General features: G+C 53.4%; 1 protein-coding gene across 1 annotated transcript in view; it reads right to left on the minus strand.

Moving 5' to 3' along the window:
• mtss1 (MTSS I-BAR domain containing 1) overlaps positions 1-20,057 on the minus strand; it is a 184,804-nt gene that overhangs the window by 24,630 nt on the left and 140,117 nt on the right. The window contains exons 9-12 of the mRNA XM_038802410.1: positions 19,883-19,990; positions 13,529-13,629; positions 10,366-10,492; positions 2,764-2,883 (exon numbers count right to left, since the gene is read on the minus strand). Of these exons, the coding sequence (XP_038658338.1) occupies positions 2,764-2,883; positions 10,366-10,492; positions 13,529-13,629; positions 19,883-19,990 (456 nt within the window). The remainder of the gene's footprint in view (positions 1-2,763; positions 2,884-10,365; positions 10,493-13,528; positions 13,630-19,882; positions 19,991-20,057) is intronic.

The following is a 20,057-nucleotide window of genomic DNA, read 5'->3' on the forward strand; positions in this document are numbered from 1 at the left end:
CAGTACTGTACCCCAGTGTTATACAGTGACAGACCCATCCCCACCAGTACTGTACCCCCGTGTTATACAGTGACAGACCCGTCCCCACCAGTACTGTACCCCCGTGTTATACAGTGACAGTCCCATCCCCACCAGTACTGTACCCCAGTGTTATACAGTGACAGACCCGTCCCCACCAGTACTGTACCCCAGTATTATACAGTGACAGACCCGTCCCCACCAGTACTGTACCCCAGTGTTATACAGTGACAGACCCGCCCCCACCAGTACTGTACCCCTGTGTTATACAGTGACAGACCCGTACCCACCAGTACTGTACCCCAGTGTTATACAGTGACAGACCCGTCCCCACCAGTACTGTACCCAGTGTCATACAGTGACAGACCCGTCCCCACCAGTACTGTACCCCAGTGTTAAACAGTGACAGACCCGCCCCCACCAATACTGTACCCCAGTGTTATACAGTGACAGACCCATCCCCACCAGTACTGTACCCGTGTTATACAGTGACAGACCCATCCCCACCAGCACTGTACCCCAGTGTTATACAGTGACAGACCCGTCCCCACCAGTACTGTACCCGTGTTATACAGTGACAGACCCATCCCCACCAGCACTGTACCCCAGTGTTATACAGTGAGAGACCCATCCCCACCAGTACTGTACCCCAGTGTTATACAGTGACAGACCCGTCTCCACCAGTACTGTACCCCAGTGTTATACAGTGAGAGACCCATCCCCACCAGTACTGTACCCCAGTGTTATACAGTGACAGACCGGTATCCACCAGATCTGTACCCCAGTGGTATACAGTGACAGACCCGTCCCCACCAGTACTGTGCCCGTGTTATACAGTAACAGACCCACCCCCACCAGTACTGTACCCCAGTGTTATACAGTGACAGACCCGTCCCCACCAGTACTGTACCCCAGTGTTATACAGTGACAGACGCGTCCCCACCAGTACTGTACCCCAGTGTTATACAGTGACAGACCCGTCCCCACCAGTACTGTACCCCAGTGTTATACAGTGACAGACCTGTCCCCACCTGTACTGTATCCCAGTGTTATACAGTGACAGACCCGTCCCCACCAGTACTGTACCCCAGTGTTATACAGTGACAGACTCGCCCCCACCAGTACTGTACGCCAGTGTGATACAGTGACAGACCCATCCCACCAGTACTGTACCCCAGTGTTATACAGTGACAGACCCGCCCCCACCAGTACTGTACCCCAGTGTTACACAGTGACAGACCCGTCCCCACCAGTACTTTACCCCAGTGTTATACAGTGACAGATCCGTCCCCACCAGTACTGTACCCCAGTGTTATACAGTGACAGACCCGTCCCCGCCAATACTGTACCCCAGTGTTATACAGTGACAGACCCGTCCGCACCAGTACTGTACCCCAGTGTTATACAGTGACAGACCTGACCCCACCAGTACTGTACCCCAGTGTTATACAGTGACAGACCCTTCCCCACCAGTACTGTACCCCAGTGTTATACAGTGACAGACCAGTCCCCACCAGGACTGTACCCCAGTGTGATACAGTGACAGACCCATCCCACCAGTACTGTACCCCAGTGTTATACAGTGACAGACCCGCCCCCACCAGTACTGTACCCCAGTGTTACACAGTGACAGACCCATCCCCACCAGTACTGTACCCCAGTGTTATACAGTGACAGATCCGTCCCCACCAGTACTGTACCCCAGTGTTATACAGTGACAGACCCGTCCCCACCAGTACTGTACCCCAGTATTATACAGTGACAGACCCATCCCCACCAATACTGTACTCCAGTGTTATACAGTGACAGACCCGTCCCCACCAGTACTGTATCCCAGTGTTATACAGCGACAGACCCGTCCCCACCAGTACTGTATCCCAGTGTTATACAGTGACAGACCCATCCCCACCAGTACTGTACCCCAGTGTTATACAGTGACAGACCCGCCCCCACCAGTACTGTACCCCAGTGCGATACAGTAACAGACCAGTCCCCACCAGTACTGTACCCCAGTGTTATACAGTGACAGACCTGTCCCCACCTGTACTGTACCCCAGTGTTATACAGTGACAGACCCGTCCCCACCAGTGCTGTACCCCAGTGTGATACAGTGTTATACTTCTTCACCCACCCAGTCACCTCAACAGCTCTCCACACCGCTACCTTCTGTGGAACAGAAACAGGAAGAACATAGAAAGAGATGGGAGAAATGGGGAAAAGGTGTATTGGAAAACATTGCTGAAAACGTGGCTTATGGAATTGGGCTACCGATCAATTTGTGCTCCTTGATCAAATCAGAATGATGCCGATCCACCACGCCCGCTTCATCCACCATCGACCTGTGTGGCAGGGCCAGGAATGTGAGCCTGTATCACATTCTCCTGCCAAGGTCTCTCACTCCATCAACTTTGTCAGCCTCCACTCTCCGAAACCACCCTCTTTCAAACCCTCAGTCTACCTCCACCTCCAACCCCACTCATTGTCAGCACCCCTCCCCCCCTCCACCACTGTAAGTTACTAAAGTGAGAGGAGCCGCAAAGTGAATAGGAAGATCCCAGCCAGGTGTGGTGCAGCCCAATACACAGAATCTGTCACGACCCCATGCAGCTTGGAGGATATTCCCACTAACTCTGTTCCAGTTATTGTAGCTCTCTAGTTACACAGCTTGGGTGGGACCCTGTGCTTTACTCTGACCCTCCCTCAGGACCCAGCACTCAAACCTGGCGTGGAACAGGCTGTTATCACCTTGTTGGCTGCTGCCCACAGCCTAGTCTTGGAGCCAGAGCAGAGAGAGGTGGGAGAGCTGCATTCGCTAAACGACCTCCAAGTTTCGGATGTCTCGGAGGATGCTGAACTGGTAGACATCTGCAGGTCAAGCCAAGAATTAAAGCAAAAAATAGGAAAGAAAGAGAGAGAGGGAGGAAGAGAGAGAGAGAGACAGGAAGTAGAAAGATTAGAAATCATAACTGTGAACATTTTTACTTATTAAACCCTTTGAAAGTGCGGGATAGCCCAAGGCAGCTAATTGAATGGACATGGCAGCAATAAACAGGATTAACATGGAATAAATCGTCACTGGTTATTCAGCTACAGCACTGAGCACACACACAACACACCCACATTGATTGAAAACCGCCACAACTCCCAACGTACCGCAGAGCCCTCGTCACTACACAGGCATGGCAGCACAGTGGTTAGCACTGTTGCTTCACAGCTCCAGGAACCCGGGTTTGATTCCCGGCTTGGGTCACTGTCTGTGCGGAGTCTGCACATCCTCCCCGTGTCTGTGTGGGTTTCCTCCGGGTGCTCCGGTTTCCTCCCACAGTCCCGAAAGACGAGCTATTAGGTGAATTGGACATTCTGAATTCTCCCTCTGTGTACCCGAACAGGTGACTAGGGGCTTTTCACAGTAACTTCATTGCAGGGTTATTGTAAGCCTACTTGTGACAATAATAAAGATTATTATAATAATCCCCTGTCCCACCCACACAACCCTTCCCACTCCATCTTCTCCCATAATACCCCTCCCCACACCCACCTTCCCCACACCCACCTCCCCCACACCCCCCCTCCCCCACACCTACCTTCCCGCAGCCCCCTCCCCCACCTTCCCCGGAGCCCCCTCCCCACACCCACCTTCCCCACACACACCTTCCCCGCAGCCCCCTCCCCACACCCACCTTCCCCGCAGCCCCCTCCCCACACCCACCTTCCCCGGAGCCCCCTCCCCACACCCACCTTCCCCACAGCCCCCTCCCCCACACCCACCTTCCCCACAGCCCCCCCCCCACACCCACCTTCCCCGCAGCCCCCTCCCCCACACCCACCTCCCCCACACCCACCTTCCCCACAGCCCCCTCCCCCACCTTCCCCGCAGCCCCCTCCCCCACACCCACCTTCCCCACACCCACCTTCCCCGCAGCCCCCTCCCCAACACCCACCTTCCCCACAGCCCCCTCCCCACACCCACCTTCCCCGCAGCCCCCTCCCCCACACCCACACCCACCTTCCCCGGAGCCCCCTCCCCACACCCACCTTCCCCACAGCCCCCTCCCCCACACCCACCTTCCTCACACCCACCTTCCCTGCAGCCCCCACACCCACCTTCCCGCAGCCCACTCCCCCACACCCACCTACCCCACAGCCCCCTCCCCCACACCCACCTTCCCCACAGCCCCCTCCCCCACACCCACCTTCCTCACAGCCCCCTCCCCACACCCACCTTCCCTGCAGCCCCCTCCCCCACACCCACCTAACCCACAGCCCCCTCCCCCACACCCACCTTCCTCACAGCCCCCTCCCCCACACCCACCTTCCCTGCAGCCCCCCCCCCACACCCACCTTCCCTGCAGCCCCCCCCCCCACACCCACCTTCCCCGCAGCCCCCTCCCCACACCCACCTTCCCCGGAGCCCCCTCCCCCACACCCACCTTCCCCGGAGCCCCCTCCCCCACAGCCCGCTCCCCCACACCCACCTTCCCCGCAGCCTCCTCCCCCACATCCACCTTCCCCACAGCCCCCACACCCACCTTCCCTGCAGCCCCCTCCCCACACCCAACTTCCCCGGAGCCCCCTCCCCACACCCACCTTCCCCGCAGCCCCCTCCCCACACCCACCTTCCCCGCAGCCCCCTCCCCACACCCACCTTCCCCACAGCCCCCTCCCCCACACCCACCTTCCCCACAGCCGCCTCCCCCACACCCACCTTCCCCGCAGCCCCCTCCCCCACACCCACCTTCCCCGCAGCCCCCTCCCCCACACCCACCTTCCCCACAGCCCCCTCCCCCACACCCACCTTCCCCACAGCCCCCTGCCCCACACCCACCTTCCCTGGAGCCCCCTCCCCCACACCCACCTTCCCCACAGCCCCCCCCCACACCCACCTTCCCGCAGCCCCCTTCCCCGCAGCCCCCTCCCCCACACCCACCTTCCCCACAGCCCCCTCCCCACACCCACCTTCCCGCAGCCCCCTCCCCACACCCACCTTCCCGCAGCCCCCTCCCCCACACCCACCTTCCCCACAGCCCCCTTCCGCACATTCACCTTCCCCACAGCCCCCTCCCCCACAGCCCCCTCCCCACACCCACCTACCCACAGCCGCCTCCCCCATTCCCACCTACCCACAGCCCCCTCCCCCATTCCCACCTTCCCCGGAGCCCCCTCCCCACACCCACCTTCCTCACAGTCCCCTCCCCACACCCACCTACCCACAGCCCCCTCCCCCACACCCACCTACCCACAGCCCCCTCCCCCACCTTCCTCACAGCCCCCTCCCCCACACCCACCTTCCCCACAGCCCCCTCCCCCACCTTCCTCACAGCCCCCTCCCCCACACCCACCTTCCCCACAGCCCCCTCCCCCATCTTCCTCACAGCCCCCTCCCCACGCCCACCTTCCCCAGTCCCCTCCCGCACACCCACCGCCCCCCCTCCCCAACACGCCACCCCCCCGAAGATGGGATACTGATGAAAGTGTAGGACAGGCAGAGAAAGCTCATCTGTACCCTGTCCTGTCTGACATGTACCACAGTGGGACATGCAAAGCAACGCTGGAATATGGGGGAGGGGGTACTAGGGGAGTGTTTGGGTTTTGGAGTGGCTGCTGCAGGGTTGAGTGTAAGGTGGTGGAACAGAGTGTATGGCAGAGTCTTCATTAACAGAAGGCCAATCACAGACCCGCTGCCGACTCCAGATTCCATCTGGAGCAGGGTTAACGTTGTTTCCCTTTGCGACTCGAGCAAATGATTGGATCAGCTTCATTTCAAACATCCTCTTTAATAAATGTGTTTGCTGATTTCCTCGGAAATCTTTTATTTAATACTTTAGAAACAACCCACCCTAGAGAGCAGAGCTCCAACTTGCCCCCGTGACTTGGGGGTAATCTCATCGAGTCAGCCTGTTGCTCGGCCGGGAGACCCTCCATCCTCTCCTCTCAGAGCCGCTGGTGAAACCATCAACAGCCTCCAGACCAGCTCCTCTGCCAATCGCACTCCGGGAGTCACGCCAGAACTGCACTCAGAGCCAGGGGAATAAGTGGACCAGCCCACACAGAGGTCACCCAGTCCCCATTTTGAAGTCACACACTCCCTCTGTTTTAATTTTCAATATTCATAATTATTGATAAATATTCATAATTGGGGCAGCACGGTAGCTAGCATCAATGCTTCACAGCTCCAGGGTCCCAGGTTCGATTCCCGGCTGGGTCACTGTCTGTGCGGAGTCTGCACGTCCTCCCCGTGTGTGCGTGGGTTTCCTCCGGATGCTCCGGTTTCCTCCCACAGTCCAAAGATGTGCGGGTTAGGTAGATTGGCCAGGCTAAATTGCCCTTAGTGTCCTAAAAAAATAAGGTTAATGGGGGTTGTTGGGTTATGGTATAGGGTGGATACGTGGGTTTGAGTAGGGTGATCATTGCTCGGCACAACATCGAGGGCCGAAGGGCCTGTTCTGTGCTGTACTGTTCTAATTCTAAAAAAAACAACAAGCAGAATAGAAGATGGGAAGTAGAGAACCAGCTGCCCCATTTTGCTCCACATGAAGCAGCTGCCAATCCATCGCCATCTCCTTCCATTCATTACTCCCTCATCTACTTATGAAGTCCCCTCTTAAATGTCCCTATACTGTTCACCTCGACCACTCCCTGTGGGAGCGATGGCTACATTCACACCACTCTCTGGGTAAAGACCTTTCTGCTGAATTCCAGATTAAGTTTATTAGTTATATTTATGGCCCCTAGTCCTAATCTTGCAATTAAGTGGGATGTCTTGGGCAGCACGGTGGCCTAGTGGTTAGCACTGCAGCCTCACGGTGCCGAGGTCCCAGGTTCGATCCCGGCTCTGGGTCACTGTCCGTGTGGAGTTTGCACATTCACCCCGTGTCTGCGTGGGTTTCACCCCCACAACCCAAAGATGTGCAGAGTAGGTGGATTGGCCACGCTAAATTGCCCCTTAATTGGAAAAAAAATAATTGGGTACTCTAAATTTATTTTTAAAAAGTGGGATGCCTTTGTTCAAGGGCTGGGAGATAAGTTAAACAGGCATTACATTTTAAATATATTACAGATACTTAAATAGTATTTTAGGAGCAAGTTCTTGTGTGCTGTGTTATTGTGAGGGTGACATTTCTTATGGAAATGACATTGTAAACTTCACTTGTAACATTACAGCAACAAGCAGCTAAGCTGCTGCAAAATATTCATCAGTCAGTGTTAGATTAATGCACCAGGTAGGAGGACATGAAAATCTATTTGAAATGAAAAATGAAATGAAAATCGCTTATTGTCACGAGTAGGCTTCAATGAAGTTACTGTGAAAAGCCCCTAGTCGCCACATTCCGGCGCCTGTCCGGGGAGGCTGGTACGGGAATCGAACCGTGCTGCTGGCTTGCTTGGTCTGCTTTAAAAGCCAGCGATTTAGCTCAGTGAGCTAAACCAGCCCCTAAACTCACCACAGCAGCCACAGTGGTACAACATCCCTCACACAGGATTACAGAGGGTGCCAGCACAGAACGAGGCCATTCAGCCCATCGAGCCTTTGCCAGCGCTCTGAATGAATTCTCCACTTACTCCCAAGACCCTGCCCTTTTACATTTCCCTATTCCAATTATTTATCAACCTCCCTCAAAACAGTTTCTGCCTTGATTGGAAGCAGATTGGAATACAGGAGTAATGAAGTCATACTACAATTGTACAGGTCTTTGAGACAGCGCTATGGAATACTCTGGGCAGTTTGGGTCTCCACATTTAAGGAATGATTTACTTGAATTGGAGGTGATACAGCAAGGGTTCACTAGTTAGGTCCGTGGGCTGAGGGGCTGTCTTGTGAATAAATTAGGCTTCTATACTCTGGAGTTATATACTCACTGAAACACACTGGATTCTGGAGGGCTTTAAAGACCTTTATTCTAATGAAAATAGCCCCATGTCTCCCATCTCTCCCCAAAGATAAAGGCTGGGATCCTCCAGGTCCACCTGCTAGAAGCGGGATTCGTGATGGCCTCCGGAATCCTGGGTCGGGCCAAAATCGGGATTCGTGTCAGGCAGAAGTCCTGTCGCTTCCCGTGTCTACCCTGCCTGCCAAAGCGGGTTTTCCGATGTTCCACCTGGACTTCCCAAACCCCAGGACCATGCACATAACTCATTAGATCTATTTTACATGTCATTGACAGACAGGACGCACCATTCACTCACCGTGCAAGGGTTTGGCGTGAATTGCTGCACGTATTGAGGAATGTGGACCTGGCGACTTGCAGTCTGAGGGGTGGCAAAGGTGGGAAGTATCCGCCCAATAATTGCACCAGGGTGTCGATGGGGGCCCATCGTGGGAGGTGGGGGTCAGGGGGGCTTGTGCTGGGCTGGAGGGGATCAGACCAGGGTCTTCCCAAGGATGGGTCTCAATTGGCTATCGCTCCATCAGTCAGTGTGTAAAAAATAAAGTTTTCACACAATAAAGTGAATATGTTCTCCTCTGTACCCCAAAGCCCTTTAGAAAGTCTGTCAGGATGCCAAGTTTAAAGCAAATTACTGCAAATCTGAAATAATAAAAACAGAAAATTCTGCACAATCGCAGCAGGTCTGACAGCCTCTGTGGAGAGAGAAGGGAGCAAACGTTCCGAGTCTGAGAAAGGCTGTCAGATTTGCTGTGATTGCCCAGTGTTTTCTGTTTTTATGCCTGGTTCAAAGGTCTGTGTGAAGAAGGTCAACACAGACTTCTAACTTCAACGGGCATTGAAACTGACTATGTGAAAACTACCTCGGCGTGTTTGGCTAGAAGGCTGAAAGCTTTGAACTGGATTGTTTACATTCAATTTCACACTCCTGTGCCTGCCAAAAGCTTTCCGATTGACAGGTTGAGACAGTTTCGAAACAGCGAATCAGATTGTTTATTTCTATAGCTCTGAAGGGATCCATAAACTCTGGGGAACCGGTATTTTCCTAACCGCAGGTTTTTTAAAAATGAGTCTGCCTCTTTGTTCTCAAGTGCAACTGTGGGGGGGCTCAGGGGGCTAGAGGTACAGATGAAACACTTTCACTTTATTATGAAAGATATGTATTTCTAAAGTCTTGAGTAACTGATAATTCTTACGAATGGACAGCCAGAAACTGGTCAGCACAAACAATGAAGCCTCTGGCTGGAGGAAGCCCTTGTCCAGTAAGCCACACCCTGGTATGAGATCGCACATTCAGGCAGTGGGGCAGCGAATCACGGACAAAACTAAAATTCACCATGACATCAAGAATTGGATCCACATCTGTCCGAACTCTAGACTAATCTGAATAATCCAACATTTGACGAGGTGCTCACTCTCCTCGATGGATAATCTCATCACCGGCTATACTGCAGCCCTCAGGCTAAGCTGGGAAACCCAGAAAAATACATAATCAGGATTTTACCGCCCAAGGGCCTGACTTTGGGGTTTTGTACAGAATTGACCCTTCAATGAACCAGAGAACTTTGTTGGCTTGAGCAATAATAGAGAGGGGCAGCGAGAGGCAGGGGGCACAGCGAGAGGGGGGCAGCACAGGGCAGGGAGCACAGGGCAGGGAGCACAGGGCAGGGAGCACAGGGCAGGGAGCACAGGGCAGTGAGAGGGGGGTAGCACAGGGCAGCGAGAGGCAGGGGGCACAGGGCAGCGAGAGGCAGGGGGCACAGGGCAGCGAGAGGCAGGGGGCACAGGGCAGCGAGAGGCAGGTAGCACAGGGCAGGGGGCACAGGGCAACGAGAGGGGGGTAGCACAGGGCAGGGGGCACAGGGCAGCGAGAGGGGGGCAGCACAGGGCAGCGAGAGGGGGGCAGCACAGGGCAGCGAGAGGCGGGGGCACAGGGCAGGGGGCACAGGGCGAGAGGGGGGCACAGGGCAGCGAGAGGGGGGCACAGGGCAGCGAGAGGCAGGGGGCACAGGGCAGCGAGAGGCAGGGGGCACAGGGCAGCGAGAGGCAGGGGGCAGAGGGCAGCGAGAGGCAGGGGGCACAGGGCAGCGAGAGGGGGGGGCACAGGGCAGCGAGAGGCAGGGGGCACAGGGCAGCAAGAGGCGGGGGCACAGGGCAGCGAGAGGCGGGGGGCACAGGGCAGCGAGAGGGGGGCAGCACAGGGCAGCGAGAGGGGGGCAGAGGGCAGCGAGAGGGGGGGCACAGGGCAGCGAGAGGGGGCAGCACAGGGCAGCGAGATGGGGGCACAGGGCAGCGAGAGGGGGGCACAGGGCAGCGAGGGGGGGCACAGGGCAGCGAGAGGGGGGCACAGGGCAGCGAGATGGGGGCACAGGGCAGCGAGACCCGCCGTCGAGACCCGGGGGCAGCAGACACCACGACTGTGCAATAAGTGGAAGGCAGGTTTGGAATGAGATTCGATTCTTACCTGACTCGTACCATCAGCTGCTGACACAGATGGGGTTTGTATATGAAGTGTTTCCATTGATGGAGAAGCAGATTGGAAGTTGGGAATGCCGGGATGTCTGCCTGAAGATTGTGGGTAGTGACAGGTGCTGCAGGAATGGCAGATAGAGAAATGTAATTACCACGTGTCCCATTGTCATGGCTGAACATTCCTGGTTAGGTAGTGATCACTCCATCACTCCCCTCTGCGGTTTCTCTTGCTATAATATCCAGCATCTTACTGAATGTCACATCACACTGTGCCTTTATTAACCACACCATCCATCAACCTTTACCGATGCTTTTCTGTACGTTTTACATTTAATTTCCAGCATAAAACCAGGCCATTCTGCCCATCAGCTCCATACTGGTGTTTCTGATGCACACAAGCCTCCTCCCACCTCATCACCATATCCTTGTAATCCTTCTCCCTCATCTGTTTATCCATCTTCCCTTAAATATATCTCTGTCTCCGCCACTCGCGGTGGGAGTGAGTTCCACATTCTCACCTCTCTCTGGGTGAAGAGTTTTCTCCCGAATTCCCGATTGGATGTATTCGGGACTGTCTGATATTGGTGGTCCCTGGTTCCGATCTGCCCCACAAGTGGAAACTTCTTCTCCGTGTCTACTCTATCAAACCCCCCTTTGTAATGTTAAACACCTCACTCAGGTCAGCTCCATCAGGTCAGCTAGCTAGTGCCGCAATAATGGTGCGCCAGCAATCTAATCAACCTTGTGTACTCTTTACAATGGACACAGATAGAATGTAAACTCCAAGGTGAAAGATAGCAGAGGGGGGGGGGGGGGGGGGGGGGTGTCAAACAAGGAGCAGTTTTAGCTGCAACCCAGCCTGGCTTAGCTTCAGGATTCCTTGACAGAAATCTTTGGATCCTCACTGTCTTCAGGTGATGTCCCGGAGGACTGGAGAATAGCCAATGTTGTTCCTTTGTTTAAGAAGGGTAGCAAGGATAATCCAGGGAACTACAGGCCAGTGAGCCTTATGTCAGTGGTAGGGAAATTACTGGAGAGAATTCTGCGAGACAGGATCTACTCCCATTTGGAAGCAAATGAGCGTATTAGCGAGAGGCAGCACGGTTTTGTGAAGGCGAGGTCATGTCTCACTAACTTGAGAGGGTTTTTCGAAGAGGTCACAAAGATGATTGATGCAGGTAGGGCAGTGGATGTTGTCTATATGGACTTCAGTAAGGCCTTTGACAAGGTCCCTCATGGCAGACTGGTACAAAAGGTGAAGTCACACGGGATCAGGGATGAGCTGGCAAGGTGGATACAGAACTGGCTAGGTCATAGAAAGCAGAGAGTAGCAATGGAAGGGTGCTTTCTGATTGGAAGGTTGTGACTAGTGGGGATCAGTGCTGGGACCTTTGCTGTTCGTAGTCTAAATGATTTGGAGGAAAATGTAACTGGTCTGGGGCGGGATTCTCCCCTACCCGGCGTGACGGAGGGTCCAGGCGTAGGGGAGTAGCGCCAACCACTCCGGGGTCGGGCCTCCCCAAAGGTGGTGAATTCTCCCCACCTTTGGGGGCCAGCCCCGCGCTGGAGCGGTTGGCACCAGAAGACTGGCGCAAAAAACCGGTGCCCCCGGCAGCGGGGCTGGCCGAAAGGCTTTCGCCGGTCCGCGCATGCGCGATGTGGGGTTCTCTTCCGCTTCCGTCATGGCGGATGCCGTGGCGGCCACGGAGAGAAAGAGTGCCGCCAGGGCACTGGCCCGGAGTCTGAGTGGGGGGCCCCGATCGTGGGCCTGGCCACCGTGGGGGCACCCCCCGGGGTCGATCGCCCCCCCCCCCCCAGGACCCCGGGGGCCCGCTCGTGTCGCTGATCCCGCCGTTCCAGAGGTGGTTCAAACCTCAGCGGCAGTAGAGGCCTCCCAGCGGCGGGACTTCGGCCCATCCGGGCCGGAGAATCACCGCAGGGGCCTCTCCGATCGGAGTGGCGAGATTCCCGCCGCCGCCACTTCCCGGGCGATTCTCCGACCCTGCTGGGGGACGGAGAATTTCGAACCTGATTAGTAAGTTTGCAGATGACACAAAGGTTGGTGGAATTGCGGATAGCGATGAGGACTGTCAGAGGATACAGCAGGATTTAGATTGTTTGGAGACTTGGGCGGAGAGATGGCAGATGGAGTTTAATACGGACAAATGTGAGGTAATGTATTTTGGAAGGTCTAATACAGGTAGGGAATATACAGTGAATGGTAGAACCCTCAATTGTATTGAAAGTCAGAGAGATCTAGGTGTACAGGTCCACAGGTCACTGAAAGGGGCGACACAGGTGGAGAAGGTAGTCAAGAAGGCATACGGCATGCTTGCCTTCATTGGCCGGGGCATTGAGTATAAGAATTGGCAAGTCATGTTGCAGCTGTATAGAACCTTAGTTAGGCCACACTTGGAGTATAGTGTTCAATTCTGGTCACCACACTACCAGAAGGATGTGGAGGCTTTAGAGAGGGCACAGAAGAGATTTACCAGGATGCTGCCTGGTATGGAGGGCATTAGCTATGAGGAGAGATTGAATAAACTCGGTTTGTTCTCACTGGAACGAAGGAGGTTGAGGGGCGACCTGATAAGAGGTCTACAAAATTATAAGGGGCGTAGACAGAGTGGATAGTCAGAGGCTTTTTCCCAGGGTAGAGGAGTCAATTACTAGGGGGCATAGGTTTAAGGTGCGAGGGGTAAGGTTTAGAGGAGATGTACGAGGCAAGTTTTTTTTACACAGGCCAGTGGGTGCCTGGAACTCGCTGCCGGAGGAGGTGGTGGAAGCAGGGACGACAGTGACGTTTAAGGGGCATCTTGACAAATACATGAATAGGATGGGAATAGAGGGATACGGACCCCGGAAGTGTAGAAGGTTTTAGTTTAGACGGGCAGCATGGTCGGCACAGGCTTGGAGGGCCGAAGGGCCTGTTCCTGTGCTGTAATGTTCTATGTTCTATGGGCAGCATGGTCAGCACGGGCTTGGAGGGCCGAAGGGCCTGTTCCTGTGCTGTAATGTTCTTTGTTTGAATTCCAGTAATTTAAGATGGTGAGATGGAGTTTTATCTGAATCCAGTCTGGATGCTAGCGGAGGAAGAGACTACAGGCTAACAAACAAACACAGAGAATCCCAGTTTAGCACAGTCGGATGCCCACCTGCTGATAGTCCCTCTCCGAGAGTGGGAGCTGCTGGGAGATGAGGGAGGAGTGTGATAGGTGTAGTTATAATCGTCTGCCACCTTCAAATCCAAGATCACCTGTCAACGAGAGAGAACACATAGTCAGAAACTGCAGAGGTGGTTGGGGATAGGGTAAGGTGACACAGCTAGGGGTCAGACCCAGGGGGGACTTACCAGGTAGGGGGGAGGCAGTTTCCAGGGGCTTCCCCAACATTGGGGTGGTGAGGGGGGTCACAAAAACAGGGTGTGGAGGAGGCTGCCAGGCAAAAACAGCGCCTCGATCTGTGAGGAACCTTTCCTGCCTATGAGCTTGAATCACTTCACTAACTGTGCTGAACAGCAGACTTTAACTTGCGTCCCCTGAATCGGGCCCAGGGTCTAGTCCCTGCCATGTGGAATATAGGAAGAGTCATAGATTAATTGAACATTAGAACAATCTTGTACAAATAAATGTAACTTTCAACCAAGGGGTAATGTATTAACATGGATAGAGGATTGGTTAACTAACAGAAAGCAAAGAGTGGGGATAAATGGGTGTTTCTCTGGTTGGCAATCAGTAGCTAGTGGTGTCCCTCAGGGATCCGTGTTGGGCCCACAATTGTTTACAATTTATATAGATGATTTGGAGTTGGGGACCAAGGGCAATGTGTCCAAGTTTGCAGATGACACTGAGATGAGTGGTATAGCCAAGTGTGCAGAGGACAGTAAGTCTGCAGAGGGATACAGATCGTTTGAGTGAGTGTGCAGGGGTCTGGCAGATGGAGTTCAATGTTGGTAAAGGTGAGATTATCCATTTTGGTAGGAATAACAGCAAAATGGACTATTATTTAAATGGTAAAAAATTGCAGCATGCTGCTGTGCAGAGGGACCTGGGTGTCCCAGTGCATGAATCACAAAAATCGGTTTGAAGGTGCAGTAGGTAATTAAGGCGGTAAATGGAATGTTGTCCTTCATTGCTAATGGGATGGAGTTTAAAAACAGGGATTTGGATTTGATTTGTCAGTGAAAAGTATTGTTCTGTTCTCCAGATTGTTCCATACATGAAAAAACATAGGGCATACGATAAATATACAATGTAAATACATAGACACAGACACAGAGTGAAGCATACAGGAGTGTAGTACTGCACAGCAGAGAAGATGTGTGAAGAGATCAGCTCAGTCCATAAAAGGGTCATTCAGCAGTCTCGTAACAGTGGGGAAGAAGCTGTTTTTGAGTCTGTTAGTCCTCGGACTTTTCTATCTCCTGCCCGATGGAAGAAGTTGGAAGAGTGAATAAGTCGGGTGGGAGGGGGCTTTGATTATGCTGCCCACTTTCCCCCGGCAACGTGAGGTGTAGACAGAGTCAATGGATGGGAGGCAGGTTTGTGTGATGGACTGGGCGGTAGTCACGACTCTCTGAAGTTTCTTGCGGTCCTGGGCCGAGCAGTTGCCATACCAGGCTGTGATGCTGCCCGATAAGATGCTCTCTATAGTGCATCTGAAAAAGTTGGTAAGAGTCACTGTGGACATGCTGAATTTCCTTAGCTTCCTGAGGAAGTATAGGCACTGTTGTGCTTTCTTGGTGGTAGTGTCGACATGGGTGGGCCAGGACAGATTGTTGCTGATGTGCAACACCTAGGAATTTGAAGCTGCTAACCATCTCCACCTCGGCTCCGTTGATGCTGACAGGGGTGTGTACAGTATTTTGCTTCCTGAAGTCAATGACCAGCTCTTTAGTTTTGCTGACATTGAGGGAGGGATTGTTGTTGTTACACCACTCCACCAGGTCCTCCACCTCCCCCCTGTACTCTGACCCATTGCTGTTCGAGATCCGATGGAGTTGGAGCCAAATTTTGCCATGCTACCGTGTGTCTATAGGGAGTATAGTAGGCGGCTAAGTACGCAGCCTTGCGGGGCACCGGTATTGAGGACTATTGTGGAGGAGGTGTTGTTGTTCATTCTTACTGATTATGGTCTGTGGGTCACAAAGTCGAGGATCTAGTTGCAGAGTGAGGAGTCAAGTCCTAGGTTTTGGAGCTTTGATATGAGCTTGGCTGGGATTATGGTGCTGAAGGCGAAGCTGTAGTCAATAAGTAGGAGTCAGATGTAGGAGTCCTTGCTGTCGAGATGCTCCAGGGATGAGTGTAGGGCCAGGGAGATGGTGTCTGCTGTGGACCAGTTGTGGCGGTATGCGAATTGCAGTGGATCTAGGCATCCTGGGAGTATGGAGTTAATGTGTCTCATGACCAACCTCTCGAGCACTTCATAATGATCGATGTCAAGGCCACCGGACGATAGTCATTGAGGCACGTTGCCTGGTTCTTCTTTGGCACTGGTACGATGGTGATCTTCTTAAAGAAGTTGGGATCCTTGGAACGAAGTAGGGAGAGGCTGAAGATGACCACGAACACACCCACCCGTTGGTCCGCACATGGAGGTTATGTTGCAGTTATATAGGGTGCTGGTGAGGCCACAGCTGGAGTACTGTGTACAGTTTTGGTCTCCTTGAGAAAGGACGTACTGGCACTGGAGGGTGTGCAGAGGAGATTCACTAGGTTAATCCCAGAGCTGAAGGGATTGGATTATGAGGAGAGGTTGAGTAGACTGGGACTGTACTCGTTGGAATTTAGAAGGATGAGGGGGGATCTTATCGAAACATTTAAAATTATGAAGGGAATAGATAGGATAGATGCGGGCAGGTTGTTTCCACTGGCGGGTGAAAGCAGAACTAGGGGACATAGCCTCAAAATAAGGGGAAGTAGATTTAGGACTGAGTTTAGGAGGAACTTCTTCACCCAAAGGCTTGTGAATCTATGGAATTCCTTGCCCAGTGAAGCAGTTGAGGCTCCTTCATTAAATGTTTTTAAGGTAAAGATAGATAGTTTTTTGAAGAATAAAGGGATTAAGGGTTATGGTGTTCGGGCCGGAAAGTGGAGCTGAGTCCACAAAAGATCAGCCATGATCTCATTGAATGGCGGAGCAGGCTCGAGGGGCCAGATGGCCTACTCCTGCTCCTAGTTCTTATGTAATAAATTGAAATCTGTTGCGTGACCAGCCCAGTATGTTTCAAACTAGTTGCTCCGTTTTATTATTGGCTGTGATAAACGTTCCGTTACACTCTGAAGAAGATTTGAACTAACACAAACTTTTAAAAATCATTTATTTATTTGGGAGCATTCCCTCAAGTCAGGAATTTACCCCAAGTGCAGCAAGTCAAATCGTGTTGACCTCAATTTTAAAAACTCATTCCGGGGATGGGTTGGTAACTGGCTCGACCCATGTTTATTGCTCATCCCTCATGACTGGAGAATGTGATGGTAGCTCTCCCTGAATCAACTGGGAGGCTTGCTGGCCCATTTCAGAGGGCAGTCTGGTGGTGAAGATCGGGAATCACATGAAGACTCAGAATGGATCTGGACGGCAGGGTTTTTTCCTTGAAAGGATATTAATGAACCAATTGGAGTTTTAACAATCGAACAGCTATGTCATCACTGCCACTGAGACTAGCTCTTAATTTCCACATTTGTGAAATTAATGCAAAATTCCCAAAATTGTCCCATTGGGATTTGAAATCACGTTCCCTGGATTATTACTCTGTAACAGGATCATTACTGTGCCCACGAGGCATCCAAACAAACGTGAGTCACTGTGTGACGCCCCCGAGTTTAAACTTTTCATCCTGGTTTTCAAATCCCTCCATGACCATGCCCCTCACTACCCTGCCCCTCACTACCCTGTACACTCACTACCCTGTACTCTCACTACCCTGTACCCTCACTACCCTGTACCCTCACTACCCTGTACCCTCACTACCCTGTACTCTCACTACCCTGTACCCTCACTACCCTGTACCCTCACTACCCTGTACCCTCACTACCCTGTACCCTCACTACCCTGTACTCTCACTACCCTGTACCCTCACTACCCTGTACCCTCACTACCCTGTACCCTCACTACCCTGTACACTCACTACCCTGTACTCTCACTACCCTGTACCCTCACTACCCTGTACCCTCACTACCCTGTACCCTCACTACCCTGTACTCTCACTACCCTGTACCCTCACTACCCTGTATCCTCACTACCCTGTACACTCACTACCCTGTACTCTCACTACCCTGTAGTCTCACTACCCTGTACCCTCACTACCCTGTACCCTCACTACCCTGTACCCTCACTACCCTGTACCCTCACTACCCTGCCCCTCACTACCCTGTACCCTCACTACCCTGCCCCTCACTACCCTGTACCCTCACTACCCTGCCCCTCACTACCCTGTACCCTCACTACCCTGTACTCTCACTACCCTGTACCCTCACTACCCTGTACTCTCACTACCCTGTATCCTCACTACCCTGTACCCTCACTACCCTGTACCCTCACTACCCTGTACCCTCACTACCCTGTACACTCACTACCCTGTACCCTCACTACCCTGTACCCTCACTACCCTGTACCCTCACTACCCTGTACCCTCACTACCCTGTACCCTCACTACCCTGTATCCTCACTACCCTGCCCCTCACTACCCTGTACTCTCATTACCCTGTACCCTCACTACCCTGTACCCTCACTACCCTGTACTCTCACTACCCTGTACTCTCACTACCCTGTACCCTCACTACCCTGTACCGTCACTACCCTGTACCCTCACTACCCTGTACCCTCACTACCCTGTACCCTCACTACCCTGTACCCTCACTACCCTGTACCCTCACTACCCTGTACCGTCACTACCCTGTACCCTCACTACCCTGTACCCTCACTACCCTGTACCCTCACTACCCTGTACTCTCATTACCCTGTACCCTCACTACCCTGTACCCTCACTACCCTGTACCCTCACTACCCTGTACCGTCACTACCCTGTACTCTCCCAACCCTGTACCCTCACTACCCTGTACCCTCACTACCCTGTACCCTCACTACCCTGCCCCTCACTACCCTGTACCCTCACTACCCTGTACCCTCACTACCCTGTACCCTCACTACCCTGTACCCTCACTACCCTGCCCCTCACTACCCTGTACCCTCACTACCCTGTACTCTCACTACCCTGTACCCTCACTACCCTGTACCCTCACTACCCTGTACCCTCACTACCCTGTACTCTCACTTCCCTGTACCCTCACTACCCTGCCCCTCACTACCCTGTACCCTCACTACCCTGCCCCTCACTACCCTGTACCCTCACTACCCTGTACCCTCACTACCCTGTACCCTCACTACCCTGTACCCTCACTACCCTGTACCCTCACTACCCTGTACCCTCACTACCGTGTACTCTCACTTCCCTGTACCCTCACTACCCTGCCCCTCACTACCCTGTACCCTCACTACCCTGTACCCTCACTACCCTGTACTCTCACTACCCTGTACCCTGACTACCCTGTACTCTCACTACCCTGTACCCTCACTACCCTGCCCCTCACTACCCTGTACCCTCACTACCCTGTACCCTCACTACCCTGTACTCTCACTTCCCTGTACCCTCACTACCCTGTACTCTCACTACCCTGTACCCTGACTACCCTGTACTCTCACTACCCTGTACCCTCACTACCCTGCCCCTCACTACCCTGTACCCTCACTACCCTGTACTCTCACTTCCCTGTACCCTCACTACCCTGTACTCTCACTACCCTGTACCCTCACTACCCTGCCCCTCACTACCCTGTACCCTCACTACCCTGTACCCTCACTACCCTGCCCCTCACTACCCTGTACCCTCACTATCCTGTACCCTCACTACCCTGCCCCTCACTACCCTGTACCCTCACTACCCTGCACCCTCACTACCCTGTACCCTCACTACCCTGTACTCTCACTACCCTGTACCCTCACTACCCTGTACTCTCACTACCCTGTACCCTCACTACCCTGCCCCTCACTACCCTGTACCCTCACTACCCACCTCCCCTGCCCCAATATGTCCTTGTTTGTCTCACTGTCACATTTTCTTCAATACTATTACTGTGAAGCACCTTGAAGGTGCTATATAAATGCAAATTGTTGTTGTTGGTGCTGTAGCCAGGTTGGGGCGCCCTTCTGTCGATATTTCAAGATTTAATTTCAGGGGTAAGGGAGTCAGAATTGCATCCAGCTGAGAAGCTTCAATCCTGGGACGGTGAGGCGGGATCGCCCCTTGGCACAGCAGGATCCCGGGGTGGATCTGAGGCTGAGCAGTTTCACAAAGTGAGGGGGTGGTGGAGAGAGGGACTCTGAGTGAAGCCTCTTGCAGTCGCAGAGCAAAGCCCCCAGCTGACCATGGCCAACGGGGCTTGGGGATTTACCTTCTCGATGCTGGGGGGGGGGGGAAAGTTGCTGAAAAGGTGCCAAAAGCCACTCACCTGCTCACTCACAGGAGGCAATTTCTGAGGTTCAGCCGTCAGGTTTGCCAAGTCTTCTAAAATAGTTTGTAAGTGTGTAACCTCTCCGAGCATTCCAATCTCCTCACCCTGTGTGGAGAAGAGAAATCAATACTTTCAATATTAACAGTCGGCTGCATATATTTGTGAACTAAAG

Source organism: Scyliorhinus canicula, chromosome 7 (genome assembly GCF_902713615.1).
Source record: "Scyliorhinus canicula chromosome 7, sScyCan1.1, whole genome shotgun sequence".
NCBI classification, from domain to species: domain Eukaryota; kingdom Metazoa; phylum Chordata; class Chondrichthyes; order Carcharhiniformes; family Scyliorhinidae; genus Scyliorhinus; species Scyliorhinus canicula.